A 24,372-nucleotide genomic window follows, 5' to 3' on the forward strand; every position below is an offset into this window, starting at 1 on the left:
CATCCTGAAGTATGTATCTTTGCTGTCCCGAAGTTCCAGGGTTGTGTGAAGAGCCAATGAGATAGCATCTGCTGTGGACCTGTTGCTGTGGTGGGTGAATTAGAACTGATCCAAGTCACCACTCAGTCAGAAGCTGATATGTTTCTACAACAGCTTCTCAAAACACTTCATCACTGTGGATGGAAGTGTCACTGCGATAGCCATTTAGACAGGTTACTATGCTCTTCCTGGGTCCCGGAATGATTGATGCTTGCTTGAAGCAGATGGGTAGCACACACTGCCAAAACGAGAGGATATGATATCTGTGAACACACCAGCCAGTTGGTTGGCACAGGTATTCAGTACTCAACCAGACACCCTGGCCAGGATGGTTTCCTTGGATTCACCTCGTGAAGGCAGCCCACACGTCATCTTCAGATACTGAGACCAGAGGATCATCAGGAGACGTGGGGATGTGTGATGGTTGCTCCCTGTTTTGGTAGTCAAAGCAAGCATAGAAGGCATTAAGCTCATCTGGAAATGAAGTTCTGCTGTCCTCTATGTCACTTGATTTACCTTTGTTGGAGATTATGGCATTCAAAACCCTGCCACAGCTGTTGAACATTCCTCGTTGATTCCAGTTGAGTCCAGAATCTCCACCTCACTCAAGGGATGGCTTTCCAGAGACCATCTCTGCATCTCTTGTAGCATTCTTGATCTCCAGACTTGAATGCCTCTGATCTGGCTCTCAGCAGGTTCCGGATTTCATTGTTCATGAGGGGCTTCTGAATGATAACCCTGAATGATATCGCGGGGAGGCACCCGTCCACAGCTGTTTTAATAAAGTCTGTATCGACCCTGGTGTGGTCATTCAGGTCCTCAGATGAGTTGTTGAACACGGACCGGTACACTGACTCAGGGCAATCCTGTCACCACTCCTCAGACTCCTGCAACCACCTCTTGGTTGTCTTGATCTCTGGAGGCTTGCTCTTTAGGCTCTGTCTGTATGCAGGTAGCAGGAGTACAGCCAAATGATCTGACTTTCCAATATGCAGTCTCGGGAATGAACGATAGGCATTCCTTATTGTAGTGTAGCAGTGGTCTCGTGTGTTGGGACCTCTGGTGCAACAGGTTATGTGCTGGTGATAATTGGGCAGGATGTTTTCAAACGGGCCTGGTTGAAGTCATCAACTATAATTTGAACTGCATCAGGATGGGCTTATAGTTGGCCACCGGTGGCATATAAAACCACGGTCAGAATCATAGATGAGAACTCCCGAGGCAAACTGAATGATCTACATTTAATCATTAGGTGTTCTAAGTCAGGGGAACAAAAGGTCAGCACAACCCCCATGTCAATAGTGTTATGCTAAGGTAGACAAGCCGTCATCTCCTCGTATTCAAGTTATGGAGCTGATAAATTGGTTTATTATTGTCACATGTACCGAGGTACAATGAAAAACTTTGTTTTGCATTCCATCCCTGCAGCTCACATCATCACATCAGTGCATTGAGGTTGTACAAGTTAAAGAGTAGTGCCATAATAAGCTGCAAGGCCATAACCAGATAGACTATGAGGTCAAGAGTCCATGTCCTATATGTCACAATACAATCCTGAGATTCGTTTTCCAGTGAGCATGCACCGTGAATACAAAAACCACAATAGAATCAATGGAAAACCACACATGTGATAAACAAACATCCAATGCGCAAAAGAACTTAACTGTGCAAACACAAAAGAGAGAAAAGAAAACCAAAGTAGTAATAGTAAATAATTAGGCAATAAATATAGAGAACATGAGATAAAGTGTGTTTGAAAGTGACTCCATAGATTGTGGGAACAGTTCAGTGTTGGGATGAATGAAGTTATACCCGCTGGATCAGGAGCTTAATGATTGAGGGGTAACAACTGTTCCTGAACCTGGTGGTGTGGGACCTGATGGTTGAGGGGTAATAACTGTTCCTGAACCTGGTGGTGTAGGACCTGATGGTTGAGGGGTAATAACTGTTCCTGAACTTGGTGGTGTGGGACCTGATGGTTGAGGGGTAATAACTGTCCCTGAACCTGGTGGTGTGGGACCTGATGGTTGAGGGGTAATAACTGTTCCTGAACCTGGTGGTGTGGGACCTGAGGCTCCTGTACCTCTTTCCTGATGGCAGCAGCAAGAAGAGAGCATGGCCTGGATGGTGGGGTTCTTTGATGATGGGTGCTGCTCTCCTGCAATGTGTAAGAAGCCTGTTGAGTGGGTGGCTTTGTCTTCAGGAAAGAGAAGTCGAGGGAAGACACTTCAGTCCTCATGGAATGATCAGCAGCGGAAAGGGTGAGCGCTTCAAGTTCCTGGGTTTCAACATCTCTGAACATGATCCCTCAGTCAAACATATTGATGCAATTACAAAGGAAGCATGACAGCAGCTATATTTCATCCAGAGTTTGTGGACAGTTGTTACATCACCAAAAATTCTCAAAAAATTCTATAGATGTACCATGGAGAGCATTCGGACTGGTTGCATCACTGTCTGGTGTGGAGGGGCCACTGCACAGGATCTGAAAAAGCTGCAGAACGTTGTAATCTCGGCCAGCTCCATCAGGGGCACTAGCCTCCCCAGCACTAAGGACACCTTTAAAGAGTTTCAACAGGCTTTGTGCTCTTTTTGCACTACTTGCATAATTCACTTTTAATATATATTTCTTATCATAACTTTGTTTTTTATTATTATGTATTGCAATGTACTGCTGTTGCAAAACAACAAATTTTATGACATATGCCAGTGATTAAAGCTGATTGTGAAGGGTGTAGAGCAAGTTGAGTTCGAGCTGGGTCCTTTTGTGTCCTGGTACCGATTGTAACCTATCCGTTGCCCTGACATACACTCAGTGGCCACTTTATTAGCTGCTCTTGTACCTAATAAAATGGCCATTAAGTACATGTTTGTGACCTTCTGCTGCTGTAGCCCATCCACTTCAAAGTTTGACCTGTAAAGCGTTTAGAGATCTTTTCTGCACACTACTGTTGTGACTTGTGATTATTTGAGTTACTGTTGCCTTCCTCTCTGCTTGAATCAGTCTGGCCATTCTCCTCTGACCTCTCTCATTAATTACCACTCTCTGGATGGTTTTTTGTTTTTCTCACGATTCTTTGTAGCGTTACAGATTGTGGTGTGTGAAAATCCCAGGAGATTAGCAGTTTCTGAGATACTCAAACCACCCCATCTGGCACCAACAATCATTCCATGGTCAACACATTTCTTCCCCATTCTGATGTTTGGTCTGAACAACAATTGGGCCTCTTGACCATGTCTGCATCCTTTTATGCATTGAGTTGCTGGCACATGATTGGCTGATTAGATATTTGTATTAACAAGCAGGTGTACAGGTGTACCTAACAAAGTGGCCACTGTGTGGACTGCCAAATTATTGGGCAAAGCTCAAAGTCAAATTTATTGTCATGTTTCACAAGTCCATGTGTATAGAGGTGCTTACATGCCTCCACATCACAGGTACACACTGTCAGATACACAACATTTCATAGTCATAGTCATACTTTATTGATCCCGAGGGAAATTGATTTTCGTTACAGTTGCCCCAACCAAGAAAACATTTACAGGAAAGACATAGATTATACACAGTTTTTACAAGAAAGATCACAATTGGAGAAATTGAAGGTTCATTTTAGTGTGAGGTGGTCAATTTCAACTTTAATTCTCATTCAATTGTACGTGAATACCCATGAATACAGCCAAATGAAACAGTATTACTCCAGGACCAAGGTGCAAAACACAGTACCAACAGTCATACACAGCATAAGGCACACATAGCACACATAGCAGTAAACTTACAGTCACACTTTAAAAAAAAATTGGCCCAAGTCCTTGAATCCATGAATATTGCAGCAGTCTACAGTTGAACATAATACAGCTTGCCTTCTGCTGAGCAAACACTGGAGGGCACCAGCGACTCCAGTATGGACCCTGCTCCGAAGCACACCAACTCTGACATCTCCCCTGAGTAGCTGCAAACTCCTGACACCATGTTCTGAAGCCTAGTCCTTTGCTTGACCAAGGCCATGCATTTCCTCCTCCATTTGCCAATAAACCAATGAATTGGGCTTGCAGCATTCCGTGGCGATCACAAGAAAAGTGGCTAAGATGATCTCTCGTCGTTAGACTGCAGAATGGCCATAGTGTTTTCCAAACTCTGTTGATGAGCTGGATGGCTGAAGGGAAGTTGCTGTTCTTGAACCCGGTGGTATGAGAGCTCAGGCCAGATGATATCTGTGAGAACAAACAAGAGAAAATCTGCGGCTGCTGGAGATCCAGAGCAACACACACAAAATGCTGGAGGAGCTCAGCAGGCCAGAGAGCATCAATGGAAAAGAGTAGACAGTCGACCTTTTGGGTTGAGACCCTTCATCAGGACTGGAAAGGAATCAGACTGAGAATGTGGGAGGAGTGGAGGAAGAGGTACAAGGTGGCAGGGGAGAGGGGAATGGGTGAAATAATACGCTGGGAGGTTGAGTGGTGAAAGCATTGAAGGGCTGGAGAAGGGGGAATCTGATAGGAGAGACCAGAAGATTATGGAAGGAAGGGAAGGGGAGAGAGCTCCCGAAGGAGGCAATGGGCAGGTAAGGAACGAAGGTGTGAGAGGGAAACAGGAATGGGGAATGTTGAAGGAGAAGAAGGAGGCCAGTTACCAGAAGTTGATGAAATTGATGTTCATGCCGTCAGGTTGGAGGCTATCGAAATGGAACATAGGGTGTTGCTTCTCCAATCTGAGTGTGGCCTCATGTGGCAGTAGAGGAGGCCATGGACTGACAGCTTGGAATGGGAAGCAGAATTGAAATGAGTGGCCACCGGGAAATCCCACCATTTGTGGTGGGCAGAGTGAAGGTACTTGAAGAACTACATTGGGTCTCACTGATGTACAGTGTCATTAAAATGTGTTCACCTCCCTTGGAAGTTTTCATGTTTTGTTGTTTCACAACACTGAATCATGGTGGATTTCATTTGGCTATTTTGACACTGATCAACAGAAAAAGTCTCTTTCACATCAAAGTGAAAACAGGTCTCTACAAAATGATCTAAATTAGTTTCAAATATAAAGCACAAAATAACTGATGGCATATGTATTCACCCCCATTAATATGACACCGAATTATCACTGGTGCACACAATTGATTTTAGAAGTCACATAATTAGTTAAGGTGTCTGAGCTATATATAAACCTATATGCAGTCAAGGTGTTTCAATTGATTGTAGTAAAATACAATCTAAAAATACACCTGTATCTGGAAGGTCCAACTGCTGGTGAGTCAGTATCCTGGCAAAAACTACACGAAGATGACAAAAGAGCACTCCAAGCAACTCTGTAAAAAGGTTATTGAAAAGCACAAATCAAGGGATGGATACAAGAAAATTTCTAAGCCACTGAATATCCATTGGAGTACAATTAAGTCAATCATCAAGAAATGGAAAGCATATGGACAGCGGTAAATCTGCCTGGAGCAAGCTGCCCTCAAAAAATTGAGTAAACCTTTAAGAAGGGGACGAGTGAGGGAGGCCACCAAGAGACCTATGACAACTCTGGAGGAGTTACAAGCTTCAGTGTCTGAGATGGGAGAGATTGTGCATACAACTGTTACTTAGGTACTTTACCAGCCACCGGTTTCTGGGAGAGTGGCAAAGAGAAAGCTACCTTTGGGAAAAAAAACTCGCATGAAATCTCGGCTAAGGTTTGCTAGAAGGCATGTGGGATTTTCTGAAATCATCAGTTCTATGGTCTGATGAAACCAAAATTGAGCTTTTTGGCTATCAGACTAAGTGCTATGTTTGGCATAAGCTAAACAGGACACATCATCAAAAACACACCATCCCTACCGTGAAGCATGGTGGAGGCTGCATCATGCTGTGGGGATGCTTCACTGCAGCAGGCCCTGGAAGGCTTGTGAAGATAGAGGGTAAAATGAATGCAACAAAATACAGGGAAATCCTGGAGGAAAACCTCATGCAGTCTGCAAGAGAACTGTGACTTGGGAGAAGATTTGTTTTCCAGCAAGACAATGACCCCAAGCATAAAGCCAAAGCTACACAGGAATGGCTTAAAAACAACAAAGTTAATGTCCCGGAGTAGACAAGTCAGAATGCAGACCTCAATCCAATTGAGAGTTTGTGGCTGGACTTGAAAAAGGCTGTTCACTCACGATCCCCATGCAATCTGACAGCTTGAGCAGTTTTGTAAAGAAGAATGGGGAAAAATTGCCGTGTCCAGATGTGCAAAGCTGATAGAGACCTATCCACACAGACTCAAGGCTGTAATTGCTGCCAAAGGTGCATCTACTAAATACTGACTTGAAGCGGGTGAGTAACTATGCAAGCAATTATTTTAGGTTTAATAATTGCAATAATTTAGACCAATTTGTAGAAATTTGTTTTAAATTTGACATGAAAGTCTTTTCTGTTGATCAGTGTCAAAAAAGCCAAAACATGAAAACCTCCAGGTGGGGTGGGGTGGTGAATACTTTTTGTAGGCACTGTAGAGGAGGCCACACCAGGAGCACCAGATCAGGAGATGACCCCTACAGATTCACAGGTGAAGTGTCGCCTCACCTGGAAGGACTATCAGGGGCCCTGAATGGTAGTGAGGGAGGAGGTGTGGAGGCAGGTGTGACACTTGTTCAGCTGGCAAGGATAAGTACCAGGAGGGAGATCAGTGGGGTGTGATGAGTCGACAAAGGATTCACATAGGGAGCAATCCCTGTGGCCCTGGGCAATCCCTAGGCCTCCTGTCCCATGATCCTCTCATATCCCTTTTGCCAATCGCCTGTCCAGCTCTTGGCTCCATCCCTCCCCCTCCTGTCTTCTCCTATCATTTTGGACCTCCCCCTCCCCCTCCCCCTCCCACTTTCAAATCTCTTACTAGCTCTTCCTTCAGTTAGTCCTGACGAAGGGTCTCGGCCCGAAACGTCGACTGTACCTCTTCCTATAGATGCTGCCTGGCCTGTTGCGTTCACCAGCAACTTTTATGTGTGTTGCTTGAAATTCCAGCGTCTGCAGATTTCCTCGTGTTTGCGTTTTTAGAACTGAAAGTTGCTCACTCTTTCCACTACTGACCCTTCAATGAGGACTGGACTGCGTCTCCCAATGTCTATAATCAATTCTTTTATTGTGCTGTTGTTGAGCATTCTGTATGTATTTGGAGGTTTCGTTTGCTGCCATAGTGTGGTTAACTGGGAAAGGAATAATAGGGAAGTTAAGAAAATGTGAGAAGATAATTGACAAAGCCAGAGGGAAATGAGAGAAAGTGGTGTGAATGTGACAAGATTGTCTGTGTCAGAGTCAGCATTGGGCTCATTAGCATACAGTGTTGTAATGTAGCAAAATTGCAGATTGTTGAGTAGACACCATTTTTATCATAGCTATGGTGTGGGGTCATCTAGGGTCAGACGCAGACTCAGAATAGAGGAACGCCCATTTAGAACAGAGATAAGGATTTTCTTTAGCCAGAGGGTGGTGAAGGATTTGTGGGGTTCATTGCTACAGGTGGTTCTGGATATATTTAAAGCAGAGGTTGATAAGGTCTTGATAAGTCAGAGTGTCAAAGGTTTTGGGGAGAAGACAGAAGAATGGAGTTGAGAGGGATAATAAATCATGTATGATGGGAATGCAGAGCAGATTTGATGGGCTGAATGGCCTAATTCTGCTCCTATGTCTAACGGTCTAAGGATAACGGTAGAGTGCATTGCGAGTTGCTGAGATCCCATCTAGCCATTCGGTACTTGCACGCTGCCTTCACCACATCCTCGGACTACGCTAGTTGTTGATGCAAATTATTCATTTTACTGTGAGTTTCAATGTACGTGTGAGAAATAAATCCCATAGTTAGCATGAATGTACTCAGCACCAGGTTCAAGGGCAGATACTATCCCATTTTATTTACTGGCATACAGTGCAGAATGGGTCCCATCGCTGCCCAGCAAGCCACCTATTTAACCCCCTAACCTAATTTATTTATCTACTTGTTTGGCACTGATGGTTCCTTAAGTTTATCATAGCCGGGGAGGTAGTGGGGATAAGCTCCCTCTTCCTATTAAATGCTCCCGATGACGAGAGTCTCAAACAGCCTCTGACAACTAGGCCAACTCCTGGCCTTCATGCGTGGCTTAGCTACTGAGCCTGACAGAACCATTTTTACTGGCAGAAGAACGGGCCAAGGTGGGTTACCAACACCTGAAAACCAGTCACTGGGCATATGGAGATCGTCGGCAATGATCCCTCTAATTTGTAATGACCAGTGTGCGCAAAAATCTGATGCTGAGCAATTTTTTTGTCCAGCGACAGCAACATGTGCGCACTGAATAATTTCTTGAATAGAAACAGTATCAATAAGCCAGTTCTAAAATCGGCAGACAGATCATTACAAACCCCACGTTGTCAACCGGAAGAGGAAATGTGATTGTTTGCGATTGTGAAATATAGAGGGTGACTAGCTTTTGTCCACAGTTTAAATTCCTTTCTGCGCTAGTTGCAAGAGATGTCTGTGCGTGCGCATACACATACATCTTGCAGGGAATATTGCTCGTCAGCCATGTTTGGCAGATCACCTAGGAGAAGGAAAAGTCTGGCGGCCATACCCACTCATGGGGAAGGCTTCGGGAGTAAACCCTGAGGAAAAATCTGGAGCTGGGGTTCCTAAGGCAGTCTTACGTTGAGTTCAACACTGACTGTTAACTCCTGCAGTGGTCTCTGTTGTTCCTTTGGATTATCAGCTACATGGAGAGGGGGTGCCTGCTGCAGGGACAACAGCCCGCTCTCTATCTGCCCTATCTGCCTGAAGCGACTGGCTTTGAGACACCAGTAACTCACCTTTGCCCTTTCTCCTGCCAGTAAAAACGGTTCCTCCAGGCTTTGTAGCTAAGCCACACATGAAGGCCAGGAACTGGACTTGGTTGTCAGATACTGCGAGATGCATGGCATTTGGAACATTTAAGGTTTCAAAGGTACATTTAATGTCAAGAGAAATGTATACAATATACATCCTGAAATGCTTTTTCTTTGCAACCATCCATGAAAACTGAGGAGTGCCCCTGAAGAATGAATGACAGTTAAGTGTTAGAACCCCAAAGTCCCCCCAGCTCCCCCTCCCTCCTGCACGTAAGCAGCAGAAAAGCAATGATACCTCCTCCCCCAACCAGCAAAAAAAAAGCATTGGCACCCACCACCGAGCACCAAGTGTGCAGCAAAGCAACAGCAAAGACACAGACTTGCAGTACCCCAAAAACTACTCATTCTCCCTAATAAGGGAGAAAAGGGTGTCTCTGTTTCACAGCGAGAGGAGAGACATAACAAACAACTCGCTGGTTTACGATGTTAAAAGTCCGTCGCATCGCTTTTTCCGAGGTCTGTGCCCAAAGATCTCAGGTCTCCAGGCACATATCTTCTGACTCCCATGACACACTGATTTCCTGATACCAACTTCCAATCCGCCCATCTCCAGAGCCACGAGATCTCGGACGTCTGAAGGCGAGCGAACCTCTTAGGCCGCGTCCTCGCCATGTTGAACAACAGCCAGTCGTGAAGCCCCGAGAGCGCGTCCCATTCCCGCAAAGAACCGATCAGGGTCAGAGTCTTTGAAAGAACCCTGAAAGGGGAAAAGTAGAGATATTAACGATGGAAATAGAGCTTTTTCCGAAGATACAAGCAAAGGAGTCGCCGTTTAGCACCATCATAACTAAGCTCTGCCTTCTTCTTTAATAGGTAGTGGGAGCTTGTCCCCATTACCAGTCCTGGCTATAAGAGTGGAGACCAGCTCATTGGGCTGATTTCAGGTGGGAGATCGATAAACGTATGAAGGACTGAGGAATTGAGAGCCACGAGGAACGAGCACAGGAGAGAGGTTGAGGCAAGTGTAGACCAGACGAGAGGGGTCAGGCTTGAGGGGCCTAGTGGCCTGTTTCTTCTGCTGTTTCCTTGCGTTCTGTCCACATGGTTGAATGGTTGGACAGGAGGGTGGGGTGAGGGGGTAGGCACAATTCTCCCGTCTGTGCTTGCTGCTCGCAGTGGGTGTCTCTCCTTAGTGCTGTTACTGTGAGCTGTGAACGCTCCCGGTCCCTGTGACTGGCAAAGCTGCTCCCTGATAAGGGCTTTCTCCTCATTCGTCAGCTGAAGGCCACAGAGACTTTTAAATAGGTACATGAAAATGAGGTAAATGGAGGGATATGGCCATTGTGTAGGTAGAAGGGATTAGTTTAGGGCTGACCCTTTGTTTACCAATTTAATTGGTTCAGCACAACGTTGTGGGCCAAGGAGCCTGTTTCTGTGCTGTACCCTCTATGTTCTGGAGTATCAGTCACTATTGGCGACAGTGGTGTGCTGGGAAGTGAAGGGTTAACTGTGCTGGTTTCTGAGTGGCGTCACGCACATGCAGGGCTTGGTGTCGGAGAATGCAGTAAGTGACTTACTCTGGGGCCAGGGTCACGCGTTGGTCATCTTTAAAGAGAGGGCCTCTTGTTGGCTGGAGGAGCTTCCTGCGGTTAGGGTGCGAGCAATCCCTTCCCCGCTGTGAGTGTTGCACCTCTGCGAGCTCCTTGTGAATGCTTGGGGCTTGAGCTGGCTGTGCATTCAGGAGACGTCAACGTCATGGCTGTCAAAGCAGACTGTGACATTTCGCTCACTGTAATTAGCCTTTCACCACCTCCGCTCTTGCAGGATATGACTTACAGCTCCTAATGTTCTGAGAGAGATCTCAATTAACATTTGTTAAAACAGCAGCGAAAGGTCATGGTTGGTCCTCTTTGGCTTCTGTCCTGTTGATGTGTTAACTTGCCATTGTGGGATTTGGGAGGGCACCAGTCTTCACCATGGCGCGTTGCAGAATCAGAATCAGCTTTATAACCACTGACGTATGACGTGCAATTTGTCAGTCGTATAGCACAAAGAAATAAAGGCCTACAAACTACAAAAATAAGGAAAGAGTTCAGAAACAAAAGAATAATGCAGTAGTGTTCATGCATTCAGCAATCTGATGATGACAGGGAAGAAGCTAATCCTGAATCGCTGAGTGTGTGCCTTCAGGCTCCTGTACCCCCTTGCCAACGTTAGTATCAGGAAGAGGGCAGAATTAGGCCATTTAGCCCATTGAGTCTGCTCCACCATTCCATTGTGGCTGATATATTATTCCTCTAAAACCCATTCTCCTGCCTTTTCCCCGTAACCTTTGACACCGTTACTAATCAATCCCCGATTTAAATATACCCAATGACTTGGTCTCTGCAGCTGTCTGTGGCAGTGAGTTCCACAGATTCATCACCCTCTGGTTAAAGAAATTCCTCCTCGTCTCTGTCGCAAATGAACGTCCTTCTGTTCTGAGACTGTGCCGTCTGGTACCAGGTGGTGAGGGACCTCAGTGATACAACCTGCATTCTTGAGGCATCACCTTTGGAAGATGTCCTCAATGATGGGGAGTGTTACGCCCATGGTTGAGTCTACAACCCTCTGCGGCTTCTTTGGATCCTGTACGTTGGAGCCTTCATACCTGGCAGTGATACAACCGATCAGAGTGTTCTCCTCCATAACATACCCCCTTCTCATCCCTGCCATCAGGGGAGGTACAGGGATCTGATAAGCCACACTCAATGTTTTAAGAGTCATGCCTTCTCCTCAGTCATCAGCTCTCTGAACAGTCCATGAACACCACTTCACTATTTTGCTCTCTTTATGCACTTTTTTTTTATATTTTCTATATTCTTATTGTAATTTTATGTTTGAACTGCACTGCTGCTGCAAATATACAAATTTTACGACATAGTTCAGTGACGATAAACCTGATTCTGATTCTGACAATTTGCAGGTCTTTGGTCACAACAGATCTCAGACTCCTAACGAAATAAAGATGCTGGTGTGTCTCCTTAGTGGTTGTTTGAGATGAGAAGCTGAACGGAGGCCAGCTTTGTACTCTGCACAACCTCATGTCCACTCTTAGAAGAGCAACGGACCTTGAAGTGTCCAATAGTTTGGCATTGTCAATCACGTGGAAACCTCAACATTGAAAGTACCATGAAATGCGTCGTTTGTGTTAATGACCAACACAGTCCAAGAATCTGCTGGGGGCAACCCGCAAGTGTTCCATGCTTCTGCTACCAACATAGCGTGTCCACGGCTTCCTAACCTGAATCAATATGGCTTTGGAGGAAACTGGACTGCCCGGAGGCAAGCCACATGACCACGCGCACAATGTACTAACTCCTTACGGAGAGCCGTGGGGAGTTGAACCCGGATTGTAAAGCGTTGTGCTACTGTACCAACCTGCTTCTGTCCTTTACCCTCCGTCACCATTCCATGGGTGGGACCTTGCTGTGTATAGATTGGCTGCGGTGTTTCTTGCAATACAGTTATGGCTGCACCTTGCATTGAGTGTAGAGTAGAATTGTTTTCTACTTAGCCTTGAGTGTCTGGCTGTTATCTGTAGTTGCACCCTCTTGTGTTTGAGTTTTTACTGACGATTAAACATCAAACCAGGCCAGACGAGGACATCATCTACCACGTCAAGGCCTTGGAGTCAGAACCAGAATTAGCATCTGGCTTAGTATCACTTCATATCTCATGAAATTTGTTGTATTACAGCACCAGTACGCTGTGATACATAATAATGAAAACTATCAATTACAGTAAGAAAACAAAATATATATATAAAATATTCAATTCAGTAAGTAGTGCAAAAGGAGAGCAAAAACAGAAAACAAATGTGTTCGGTAGTGTTCATTGATTCCTTGTTATTTCAGAAATCTGAACTGTTGAGTGTGTGTCTTCAGACTGCTGTACCTCCTTCCTGACAGTAGCAATGAGAAGAAGGCATGCCCTGGGTGATGGCGGTCCTTAATGATGGATGATGCCTTTTCACAGATGGTCTAGGCTCGTAGGGTGGCAGCACGTTCGATCGCAGTGGGGTGCAATGAGCAAATGCAAGACCCTGTTGGACATTGTTAATGTGGAATGCTCGAAGTCCATCACTGATTGACTGGTGGACAGCGGGGGAGATGTGTGGCCTTGCTTGTAACGAGCACTAGGCCTCAAGTCACGGTGTTGCCTGTTCACAGCCGCCCAGGAGAGGGACGTTGAAATCGGTGCTCTGAACCAGAGACAGTGGGGTGCAGGGTCCCAGCTGGAGTCGGTGCTGCCCCCCAGTGTTCACACGGCTGAAGACAAGCCAGATTGTGTTCGATTGCAGACTGCTGCAACATTCATGGATTCAGGGTCTTGGACTATTTTTTTTGTGTGACGTTTTTACTGATATCTTATACGTGCTTGCTATCTTATATAAGACTATAAGACATAGGAGCTGAATTAGACCATTCAGCCATCGAGTCTGCTCTGCCATTCCATCATGGCAGATCGCAGATCCCAGTCTACCCCATACACCTGCCTTCTCGCCATAACCTTTGATGCCCTGACCATTCAGGAAATTATCAATTTTCACTTAAGGTATACCCACGGTCTTGGACTCCACAGCTGTCTGTGACAGAGCATTCCACAGGTTCACTACCCTGGCCATCAACATAGGAAACATCCTCTCCACATCCACCTTATGTAGTCCTTTCAATATTAGGTAGGTTTCAATGAAATCCCCACCTGCATTCTTCTAAATTCCCCCACATTCTTCTAAATTCCAATGAATACAGGCCCAAAGCTGCCAAACACTCCTCATATGTTAACCCCTTCATTCCCGGAATCATTCTCATGAACCTCCTCTGGACTCTCTCCAATGACAACACATCATTTCTGAGATATGGGGCCCAAAACTGTTGACAATACTCCAAGTGCGCCCTGACTAGTGTCTCATAATGCCTCAGCAATATCTCCTTGCTTTTCCATTCTATTCTCCTTGAAATAAATGCCAACATTGCCTTTGGCTTCTTTACCACAGACTCAACCTGTAAATTAATCTTCTGGGAGTCTTGCATGAGGACTCCTAAGTCCCTCTCTGATGTTTGGATGTTTTCCACCCTTTTAGATAATAGTCTGCACTATTGTTCCTTTTACCAAAATGTATTATCATACATTTCCCTACATTGTATTCCATCTGCCACATTTTTTTTACCCATTCTTCCAATTTATCCCCTCCCTGCTTCCCTTCCCCCACCCCTTTATCTTTCCCCTTACTGGTTCTTCACCTGGAACCTTCCAGCCTTCTCCTTCCCACCCTCCCCCACCTTCTTTATTGGGCCCCTGCCCCCTCCCTCTTCAGTCCTGACGAAGGGTTCTGGCCCGAAACGTTGACTGTTCGTTTCCACGGATGCTGCCCGACCTGCTGAGTTCCTCCAGTATGTTGTGTGTGTTGTTTTGACCCCAGCATCTGCAGAGTATTTTGTGTTTATCACTCTTACTGAGGCCTTTTGTGTACATTTCCATTCAAATATGTCCATACATGGCCTCCTCTACTGCCATGATGAGGCCAAACTCAGGTTGGAGCAGCAACACTTCATATACCGTCTGGGTAGTCTCCAGCCCCTTGGTATGAACATTGAATTCTCCAACTTCCGGTAATTCCCTTCCCCTCCCTTCCCCTATCCCAGTTTCAGTCTGCCCCCTCCTCCAGCTGCCTATCACCTCCCTCATGGTTCCGCCTCCTTCTGCTACCCATTGTGTTTTCCCCTATCCCTTCTTCACCTTTCCTGCCTATCCCCTCCCTGCTTCCCCTCCCCGGCCCCTTGATCTTTCCCCTTACTGGTTTTTTACCTGGAACCTTCCACCCTCCCCCCACCTTCTTTATCGGGCCTCTGCCCCCTCCCTCTTCAGTCCTGACGAAGGGTCTCGGCCCAAAACGTTGACTGTTCGTTTCCGGCCTGCTGAGTTCGTCCAGCGTGTTGTGCGTGTTGCCTTGACCCCAGCATCTGCAGAGTATTTTGTTTTTAAGATCTGGTGAAATGAGTGAACAGTCAACGTTTCAGGCCAAGGCCTTTCATTTGACGACACAATCTACCTCGTTCTGACCTTGCACCTCACTATCTGCCTGCGCTGCACGCTCTCTGTAACACTTTATTCTTCAATGTTATTGTTTTTCCTTGTGCTATGTAATGATCTGATCTGTGTGAACAGTATACGAGATGAGCTTTGCACTGTATCTCTTTGGCCTACAAATCATGTTTTATTTAGAGATGAGGTAAGGTAACAAATCTCTCCAACCCAATAAGACCGTGCCGCCCAATTACACCATGTGACCAATTAATCTATTCATCTGTGTGTCTTTGGATGTTGTGTCCTTGCTGTCTTCGTCATATGCAAGGCAGCAGAATATGATGTGGAGAGCAAGCTGTTGCCCGTGCAGCGGGCTCCCCTCTCCACACGGCTGACTGATCCATAGGAACAGCGGAGACCGATACGGTTTGCCATCAGCGGCTTTGTAGGAGTTGCCAGTCTTGGTTGAACTCAACATAGGTCTGCCATAGGGACGCCAGCTCCAGATTTTTCCACGGGGTTTACTCCCAAAGCCTTCCCCATGAGTAGGTGTAGTGCAGGTAGTGGAGGTTTGAGATCAGAGTTTCCCTTCTCCTAGGTAAGCTGCCTACTGTGTCTGATGAGCTGCATCTGCCCAAAGCGACTGGTTTTAAGGTGCCAGTAACCCACCTTTGCCCCTTCTGCTGTCAGTAGAGATGGTTCTGCCAGGTTTTAATAGCTAAGCCACACGTGAAGGCCAGGAGCTGGACGTGGTTGTCAGAGGCTACTTGAGACGCACATCACTGAGAGCATTCAGTAGGTAGTGGGAGCTTGTCCCCACTAACATCCTACGGCTATAACAGCCTTGAGGAGCCAAGGACAGCTACAGCTTCTATCCTGCTGATAACAGACTGTTAAACGGTTCCTTAGTACAAAATATTTAACTCAGGACTTCACAACTTACCTCGTTAAGAACTTGCATCTTACTTCTCTGTAACTGTGTCACTTGATTCTGCATTGGTATTGTTCGCCCTCGTTTCTACCTCAATTTTCTGAGTAATGATCTGATCTGTATGAACAGTATGCTAAGACAAGCTTTGTACTGTATGTGTGGCAATAAAAATCCAATTCTACAAATTCCAATTCCAATCCCTGCTGTTGGGCTGTAAGGAGAGTTTGTGTCTGTACAAGTGGTGTAAAGTTAGCTGTACAGTCACAAAGGGGCTGATTGGCCTGTGACTGTCTGTACCTCTTGTAAACACTGCGGCACTGTGGTCTCAAGCCACGACAGGCAGGATAAAGTCGAGACAGGCAGGGGCGCAGCACAAGTCAAGGCCCAAAGCCGCCCACCTGCAGCAAAGTGACAGATTGCTCGTCAAGGAAGAATGATCACCCTTCCCCCCCCGAGACTTAGGGCTGGGGAGAGGAGAGGGAAGCAAAAGATTCTGGTAAGTTAATACTACAAACCTTAAGAGTCCTCCACCTGTAACCACAGCAACAGCTGTGTGCATCGCCTGGGTTTCCAGTGGTCACCATGGCAACCGCTGGCCGTAATCACAGACTTGGCAATGTTTCAGTACATCTCTGCAAGGGGCTAGTCCTTGGCCAACTTGTCCAGGACGCAGAGGGGAGGTGGACAGCCCTGTGCAGTGGGATAGGCTGATTGCAATCCAGAGGCCCACATCTCCAACTCAGATAGGAGGCAGCCGCAGGAGACACTCATACAGGGGTCAGAGCTTTGAGTTCAGTCCTCCGTAAGAAAGTTTGTATGTTTTTCTCTTGTGCGTGTAGGTGTCTTCTCACAGTTCAAAGGCGTATTGATTAGAAAGTTAATTGGTCATTGTAAAATGTTCTCTGTTTAGGCTTGTGTTAAATAGGTGCGTGCGATACAGCTCTTGGGCTGGAAGGGCCTGCCTGTTCCACGTTGCGTCTCTAAATAAATAACATACGTTAAATATTTTATTCAAGTGACTCACATTTCTGTGGCAACTTTGCAGTACCTTGGATGGTTACACAATGAAGCCCACACAAAGGAGGTATTAAGACAAGTGGCACAAGTCTTAGACAGCGAGTAGATGGAGAGTGGAGGGGTTTGGAACGGATGGTGTTGGCTGTCATGTTAGAATTCCTGGGCCCTAGTCAGCTGAAGGTACTATCCCAGAGGTGGAATATGGCAAGTTGAGATAAGACCAGAATTAGGCCATTCGGCCCATTGAGTCTGCTCCCCCATTTATTATTCCTCTCAACCCTGTTCTTCTGCCTTCTCCCCATAACCTTTGACACCTTGATTAATCAAGAAGCTATCAACCTCTGCTTTAAATGACTTGGACTCCACAGCCATCTGTGGCAATGAATTCCACAAAAACAGTACAAAAGAAATTTATGTGTGTTGCTTGAAATTCCAGCATCTGCAGATTTCCTTGTGTTTGTGAAAAGAAATACTTCGTTGTCTGCGTTCTGAATAGATAGACAATGTCAATCTATTTTGTGACTTGGGAAGAAAGTTACAAAGATTCATGACCAATATTCTCTCCAAGAAATTCCTCCTCGTCTCCAACTCAATGGATGACCCTGTTCTTCGGAAAGTACACCACTAGTCCTGGATACCCCCATTAGGAATCAAGATAGGTACGTAGATGAAAGAAAGATGGGGGGTTATGTGGGAGAGAAGGGTTAGATTGATCTTAGAGGAGGTTAAAAAGTTGGCTCAGCATCAGGAGACGAAGGGCCTATACACTGCTGTACTGTTCTATGTTCGATGTTGAGTTGATTGTCTTGTGCGCAGGTACGTTGAGTACAGGAACAATGAAAAGGCTTGCAGCTGCAACAAAAACACACAGGTACAGTCAACACTCAGAGCATCAATTATACTGGACAGTGAGGAGACTGTGCAAAACCAGACATCAATGAAAAAAAAAGAGGTACTCAGAGATAAGCTGGCACAATATTGTTGGTAACACTCACAACACGCTGGAGGAACTCAGCAGGTCGGGCAGCATCCGTGGAAACATATGAGTCGACGTTTCGGGCCGGAACTCTTCGTCAGGACTGAAGAGGGAAGGGGCAGAGGCCCTATAAAGAAGGTGCGGGGATGGTGGGAAGGAGAAGGCTGGAAGGTTCCAGGTGAAAAACCAGTAAGGGGGAAGATAAAGGGGTGGGGGAGGGGATAGGCAGGAAAGGTGAAGAAGGAATGGGGAAAACACAATGGGTAGTAGAAGGAGGCGGAACCATGAGGGAGGTGATAGGCAGCTGGGGCGGAGCAGAGTGAAATAGGGATAGAGGAAGGGAAGGGAGGGAATTACCGGAAGTTGGTACAATATTGTCGGCCGAAGGGCCTGTACTGGTCAGTACGATTAAATGTTCATTATTAGAGATAGGTTTTCTACAACAAGAGTGATGGAGGTATGGAATGTATGGCAGTAGAGGCAGATACATCAGGGGCATTTAAGAGACTCTTAGATAGGATATGAATGATAGGAAAATGGAAAGTTGAGTCGGAGAGAAAGGCAAGAGGTGGTTTGCAGTGTTCTGTTTTTGAGGTAGGGTGAGGTTGTGCAGCTTGGTCAAGAACATGATTTTGTAATGACGTAGCTGTTCCTGAAGCTGCTGGTGTGGGAACTCAGGTCTTTGTACTTCCTCCCTGATTAATCCATTGGATCATTTCAGTAAGATTATCTCTCATACTTCCAGTGAGTATAACAGCCCCACTTCAAGTATGAATGCTTCATCCATGGAGTCCATCACAGGGAAAGCCCTCCCCACCATTGAGCACATTTACAAGGAGCACTGCCACAAGAAAGCAGCGTCCCATCATCAAGGACCCCCACCATCTAGGCCATCTCTCTTCTCGCGACTATCATTGAGCAGAAGGTCCAGGAGCCTCAGCTCTCACACCAGCAGGTTCAGGAACAGTTATTACCCTTCAACCATCAGGCTCCTGAGACCTCCGTCGGGGCTGACCATGGACGTTGTGTCCTAGCTGTCCAGATACGCAAGCCTGGGCACTACGATATGGAGAATGAGCTCTCCCTCTCCACACAGCTAATGAACTCAAAGGAATGGTACAGATTGGCACCAGCAGCATCGCAGGAGTTGCCGGTCAGCATTGTGCTCAATGTAGTTCTGTCTTGGAGACTCCAGCTCCGGATTTTTCCCTGGAGATTTATTCCTGAAGCGTGTATAGCTGCAAGGCAGGAAAGGTTTGAGATGGGAGACTTCCTTCTCATAGATGAGCTGCCAACCATGGCTGACAAACCCCATCTGCCCAAAGTGATTGGGTTTAAGGTGTCAGTAACCTACCTTTGCCCTTTCTCCTGTCAGTAGAAATGGTTCCACCAGGCTTAGTAGCTATGGCACTTGTGAATGCCAGGAGCTAGGCTCAGTTGCCAGAGGCTATTTGAGGCACTTGCCATTGGGAGCACTTAATAGGCAGCAAGATCTTGTCCCCATTGCCACCCCCCCCCATCTATAACAACTTTAAGGAACCATGGATTCAGACTCCTGAACCAGTGTGGCTAATTTCACTTAGCTCAACACCGAACTGATTTCACAACCTGCAGGTTCACGGTCAAGGTTTCTTTAAAACTCATATTCTCAGTGTTATTTATTTCTCTTTTATTTGGACAATTTGTCTTCTTTTGCACATTGGCCGTATGTCAGTCATTGTTTATGAGTGCTTACTTACTGCTCAGTACGCCACTGGCGTTTAGGCCAGCAATGAAGGTCCTCCACCTCTGTCCATACTTGGCCATACCATTGCACACGGAGGTAGAAGGATTCTTCATCGCTGTTTCTGTAACAGCTTTGTTTGACCAACCAGGGTCATTAGCCCTGTGCTGATCCCCCTGAACCTTTGATCTGTTGACATGGGTGATCCTACCAAGAGCCAAAGCATAAAGCCTTGTCTCCAGCCAACGTAGCTCTCTGGTCATTGAGGCACACAAGCCTCCAAACCCGACGACAAGGTCGTGGTCCTCTTGGAGGTGTTGATGTAAGTTTTTTTATAAATTCGATTGTATTCTTTATTTTCATGTAAATGCCCTCAAGAAAAACGAATCCCAGGATTGTAAATGGTGACATCCATGTTCTTTGATAATTAATTTACTTTGACTTTGAGTTGACCTGGTGAGGTGTATCTCAACCGTCCACAGTGCAAGGACGTTCTTCCTGAAAAAAGGTGACCAAAGCTGTGCCTGGTTCTCCAAGTGTGGCCCCACCAATCATCTGACAAGACCATCCTACTCTTGTTCAGCCCAATGTTCCAAGTTGCCTGTGTGCAAACTTCCCCGTTGGACTTTGGAGAGGAGGTACAGGAGCCTGAAGTGGTATACCACCAGAACCGCGAATTCCCTTCCACCATTATGAAGCTATTGAACAATCCCCTAACATGATGAGGTGGATTTCAGACCCCACTTTCTACTTTGTTATTTATTTCGCGACACAGCACGGAGTCGGCCCTTCGAGCTGCGCCACCCCCAACACCCCGACGCACCCTGACCTAATTACGGAACAACTTACCATAACCATTTAACCTACCCGGTAGTTATTTGGACTGTGGGAGGAAACTGGAGCGCCTGGGGAAAACCCGCGGATTTCATGGGTGAGGACGTATAGAGACTCCTTACGGACGGCACCGGGGTTGCACTCCAAACTCTGGAACACCCCAAGGTGTAGTGGCATTACGCTAACCGCTACACTCCCGTGGCACCTCCTGATCCTGCACCTTACCGTCTGCTATCTCTGTAGCTATAGCATTTCATTCTGCATTCGCTATTTACCTATACAGCCCGCTAACCGGCCCTTCCAGCCCAGCAACCCCATGCTGCCCGATTGCACCCACGTGACCAGTTACCTACAAGTTGGTACGTCTTTGGGATATGGAGAGAAACTCACACGGTCACGGGGAAAACGTACAAACTCCTTACAGACAGCAGTGGGAATCGAACCCCTGTTGCTGGCACTGTAATAGTTTTAAGCTAAATGCGACTCTATTCTGCATTCTGTTATTGATTTCCCCTGCAGTGCCTCAATGTCCTGTTGTGATGAAATGATCTGTATAGGTGGTATGAAAAACAAAGGTTTTTCACTGGACCTTGGTCCATCCAACAGTAACAACCCAATTTCCCAGTTTTTCTTCAACCATCCAGTTGTTGAACCTGTTCTGGAGCTTCTCCAGGGTGAACACTTCTTTCCATAGATCATAACGAGATAGATTGCGAGGTCAAGACTCCATCTTATCATACTATTCAACAGTTTTCTCACAGCAGATAGAAATTGTCCTGGCGCCTTGATATGGGTATCCTCTACCCAATGTAACGGGGGGGCAGGGGGGAAGAAGAAGAAAAAATGTCTGGGGTGCGTGGGATCTTTGGTTATGTTGGCTACTTTGTGTGTGTGTGTCAGAGAGAGGGCAGGCAAGAAGGAACATGTTATAGAGGAATAAGAAGGTTGCTGTTTGAAGCTGGCATAGATGTAAGGAGCCGAATGGCCTGCACTGTGCTCTACTTTTCTATACTCAATGGGTCACTCCATCAGCTAGCTCCTGTACCTAATAAAGTGGCCACTGAATGTATGTTCATGGTCTTCTGCTGCTGTAGCCCATCCACTTCAACGTCTGACGTGTTGTGTGTTCAGAGATGCTCTTCTGCACACCACTGTTGTAATGTGTTGTTATGAGAATTACTGTCACCTTCCTGTCCGCTTGAACCAGTCTGGCCATTCTCCTCTGACCTCTGTCATTAACAAAGTGTTTTCACCCAAAGCACTGCCACTCACTGGATTTTTTTTGTTTTTTGCACCGTTCTTTATAAACTCTGGAGACTGTGGTGTGAAAGTCCCAGGAGGTCAGCAGTTTCTGAGATACTCAAGCCACCCCGCCTGGCACCAACCATCATTCCATGGTCAAAGTCACTTAGATCACATTCCTTCCCCATTCTGATGTTTGGTCTGAATAACAACTGAACCTCTTGACCATGTCTGTATGCTTTTGTACATTGAGTTGTTGCCACATGATTGGCTGATTAGATATTTGCAGGTGTACAGCTGTACTTTTATTTTATTTATTTAGGTAGAGCCTCACAACATGGTAACAGGTCCAATGATCCCACGCCACCCAATTACACCTGTGTGACCAATTAACTTACTAACTGGTACATGTTTGGAATGAGGGAGGAAACTGGAGCACCCAGAGGAAAGCCACATGGTCACAGGAAGAACCTACCTACGGACTGTGGTGGGAATTGAACTTGAACCACTGCACTACCACGCTGCCCTTAAATACACTGAGGGACCATAGAGTTTACAATATCTTCCCTATGTCTTAACAGGGTCGATCGACCATTTTCTGTTCTACCGATCCTGCGACTGTCTAACCTGTCCACTGTTGTGTTGTTTGTCCGCAGGAAGTGGTTCCCCGGAATTCTCCATGAATGTATGTCACGATGATGATGACAGATCAGATCCCTTTGGAGCTCCCTCCTCTGCTGAATGGAGACGTCACCATGATCCCACACCTAGTCAATGGCGATGGACCACAGCAGGTGAGTCTCAGTCACAAAGCAGTACAGCATATATTCAGGCCCTTCGGCCTGACCAGTTAATGCTGACCATGGTTTCTACCCAGCTATTCCCAATTTAATTGATGATCAAAGTGTATACATCACCAGAAACATACAATCTGAGATTCAGTTTCTTGCAGCCATTCACAGTAAGTAGAAAGAAACACAATAGAATCAATGAAAACCTGCACTTGACAGACACGGACAAGCAACCAATGTGCAAAAGACAACAAATTGTGCAAATACTAAGTCATACGTGGTCACATATATACCTACACACGCACACACAGACACACACACAAATAAATAAATATCGAGAACAGGAGTTGTAGAATCCTTAAAAGTGAGTCCATAAGCTGTGGCATCATTATATAGGACCCTGGTCAGACCCCACTTGGAGTACTGTGCTTAGTTCTGGTTGCCTCACTATAGGAAGGATGTGGAAACCATAGGAAGGGTGCAGAGGAGATTTACAAGAATGTTGCCTGGATCAGGGAATATTGCCTTATGAGAATAGGTTGAGTGAACTCGGCCTTTGTGCCTTGGAGCGACAGAGGACGAGAGGCATTGATTGTGTGGATAGTCAGAGGCTTTTTCCCAGGGCTGAAATGGCTAGCACAAGAGTGCACAGTTTTAAGGTGCTTGGCACTAAGTACAGAGGAGATATCAGGGTAAGTTTTTTATGCAGAGAGTGGTGAATGCGTGCTGGCAACTGTGGTGGAGGCAGATATGATAGGGTCTTTTAAGAGGCTCCTGGACAGGTATATGGAGCTCAGAAAAATAGAGGGCTGTGGGTAACCCTTGGTAATTTCTCGGGTAAGGACATGTTCAGCACAGCTTTGTGGGCCGAAGGGCCTGTATTGTGCTGTAGGTTTTCTACGTTTCTATGGTGCCAAGCCCAGTTGTGAAAGAGGAGGGTTGGGCGTGGTGCTGGCAAAACCCACCTTGTGAAGAGCTGCAGAAGCAGCAACTGAAATTCCAAAGACCCTGTCCTTGGGAGAGGAAGGAACTCCACCGGGAAAATCATGGTGACAATGGAAGTCACTGGGCCAATCAACCTTTCATTCATTTCAGAGGACTCTGGTGGCTATGTCCCAGCAGGGGTTGATTGGCTTCAGAAGCTGGGACCCTCAGATGAGGAGGAATTTCTTCAGGCAGGGATTGGCGAATCAGTGGAATTTGTTGCCACAGATTGTCGCTGAAATTCTGGTTATAGAACAAAATACACACACCACACAGTACAGGCCGTTCGACCCAGGATGTTGCGCCAACCCACATAAACCTATTACAAGATCAATCCATTTTTTCCCTCCACTTTTCTTTCCGCCAGGTGCTAACCTCAGTGTTTCTAATGTGTCCATCTCTACTACCTCCCCGGCAGCACGTTCACTCACTCACCACTCTGTGTGTTAAAGATTTCATTCTGATATCCACCCTATGTACTTTCACCCAACCAATGGTCTTAAAATTATGGCCTCTTGCATTGACAGTTTCTGCCCTGGGAAGAAGTGCAGGCTATCCATTTTATCAATGCCTCTTAACATCTTGTACATCTCTATCGGGTCACCTCTCATCCTCCTTCACTACGAAGAGGAGAGCCGCAGTTCGCTCAGCCTTTCCTCATAAGGTATGCTCTCTAACCTAGGCAGCATCCTGAGGCACTGGTGAGATCTCACATGGAGTATTGTGAACAGCTTTGGGCCCCTTATTTAATAAAAGGTGTGTTTACTTTGGAGAGGGTTTCGAGGTGGTTCACAAGTATGATTCCGGGAATCAGCAGGATGGAGTGTTCGATGAACTGTACTCGCTGGAATTTAGAAGAATGAGGGAGATCACAGTGAAACTTATTGAATGTTGAAAGCCCTAGATAGAGTAGACATGGAAAGGATGTTTCCTATGTCAGGGAGTCTAG

The 24,372-nt window shown here is 46.2% G+C and overlaps 1 protein-coding gene across 1 annotated transcript in view; it reads left to right on the forward strand.

The window, feature by feature from the left end:
* The window catches only part of fndc3ba (fibronectin type III domain containing 3Ba), a 376,967-nt gene that overhangs the window by 67,506 nt on the left and 285,089 nt on the right, over positions 1 to 24,372 (forward strand). Inside the window, exon 2 of the mRNA XM_072254884.1 lies at positions 22,305 to 22,442. Coding sequence (XP_072110985.1) covers positions 22,332 to 22,442 — 111 coding nt within the window. The 5' untranslated portion in view covers positions 22,305 to 22,331. The remainder of the gene's footprint in view (positions 1 to 22,304; positions 22,443 to 24,372) is intronic.

Source organism: Mobula birostris, chromosome 4 (genome assembly GCF_030028105.1).
Source record: "Mobula birostris isolate sMobBir1 chromosome 4, sMobBir1.hap1, whole genome shotgun sequence".
Lineage (NCBI taxonomy): Eukaryota > Metazoa > Chordata > Chondrichthyes > Myliobatiformes > Myliobatidae > Mobula > Mobula birostris.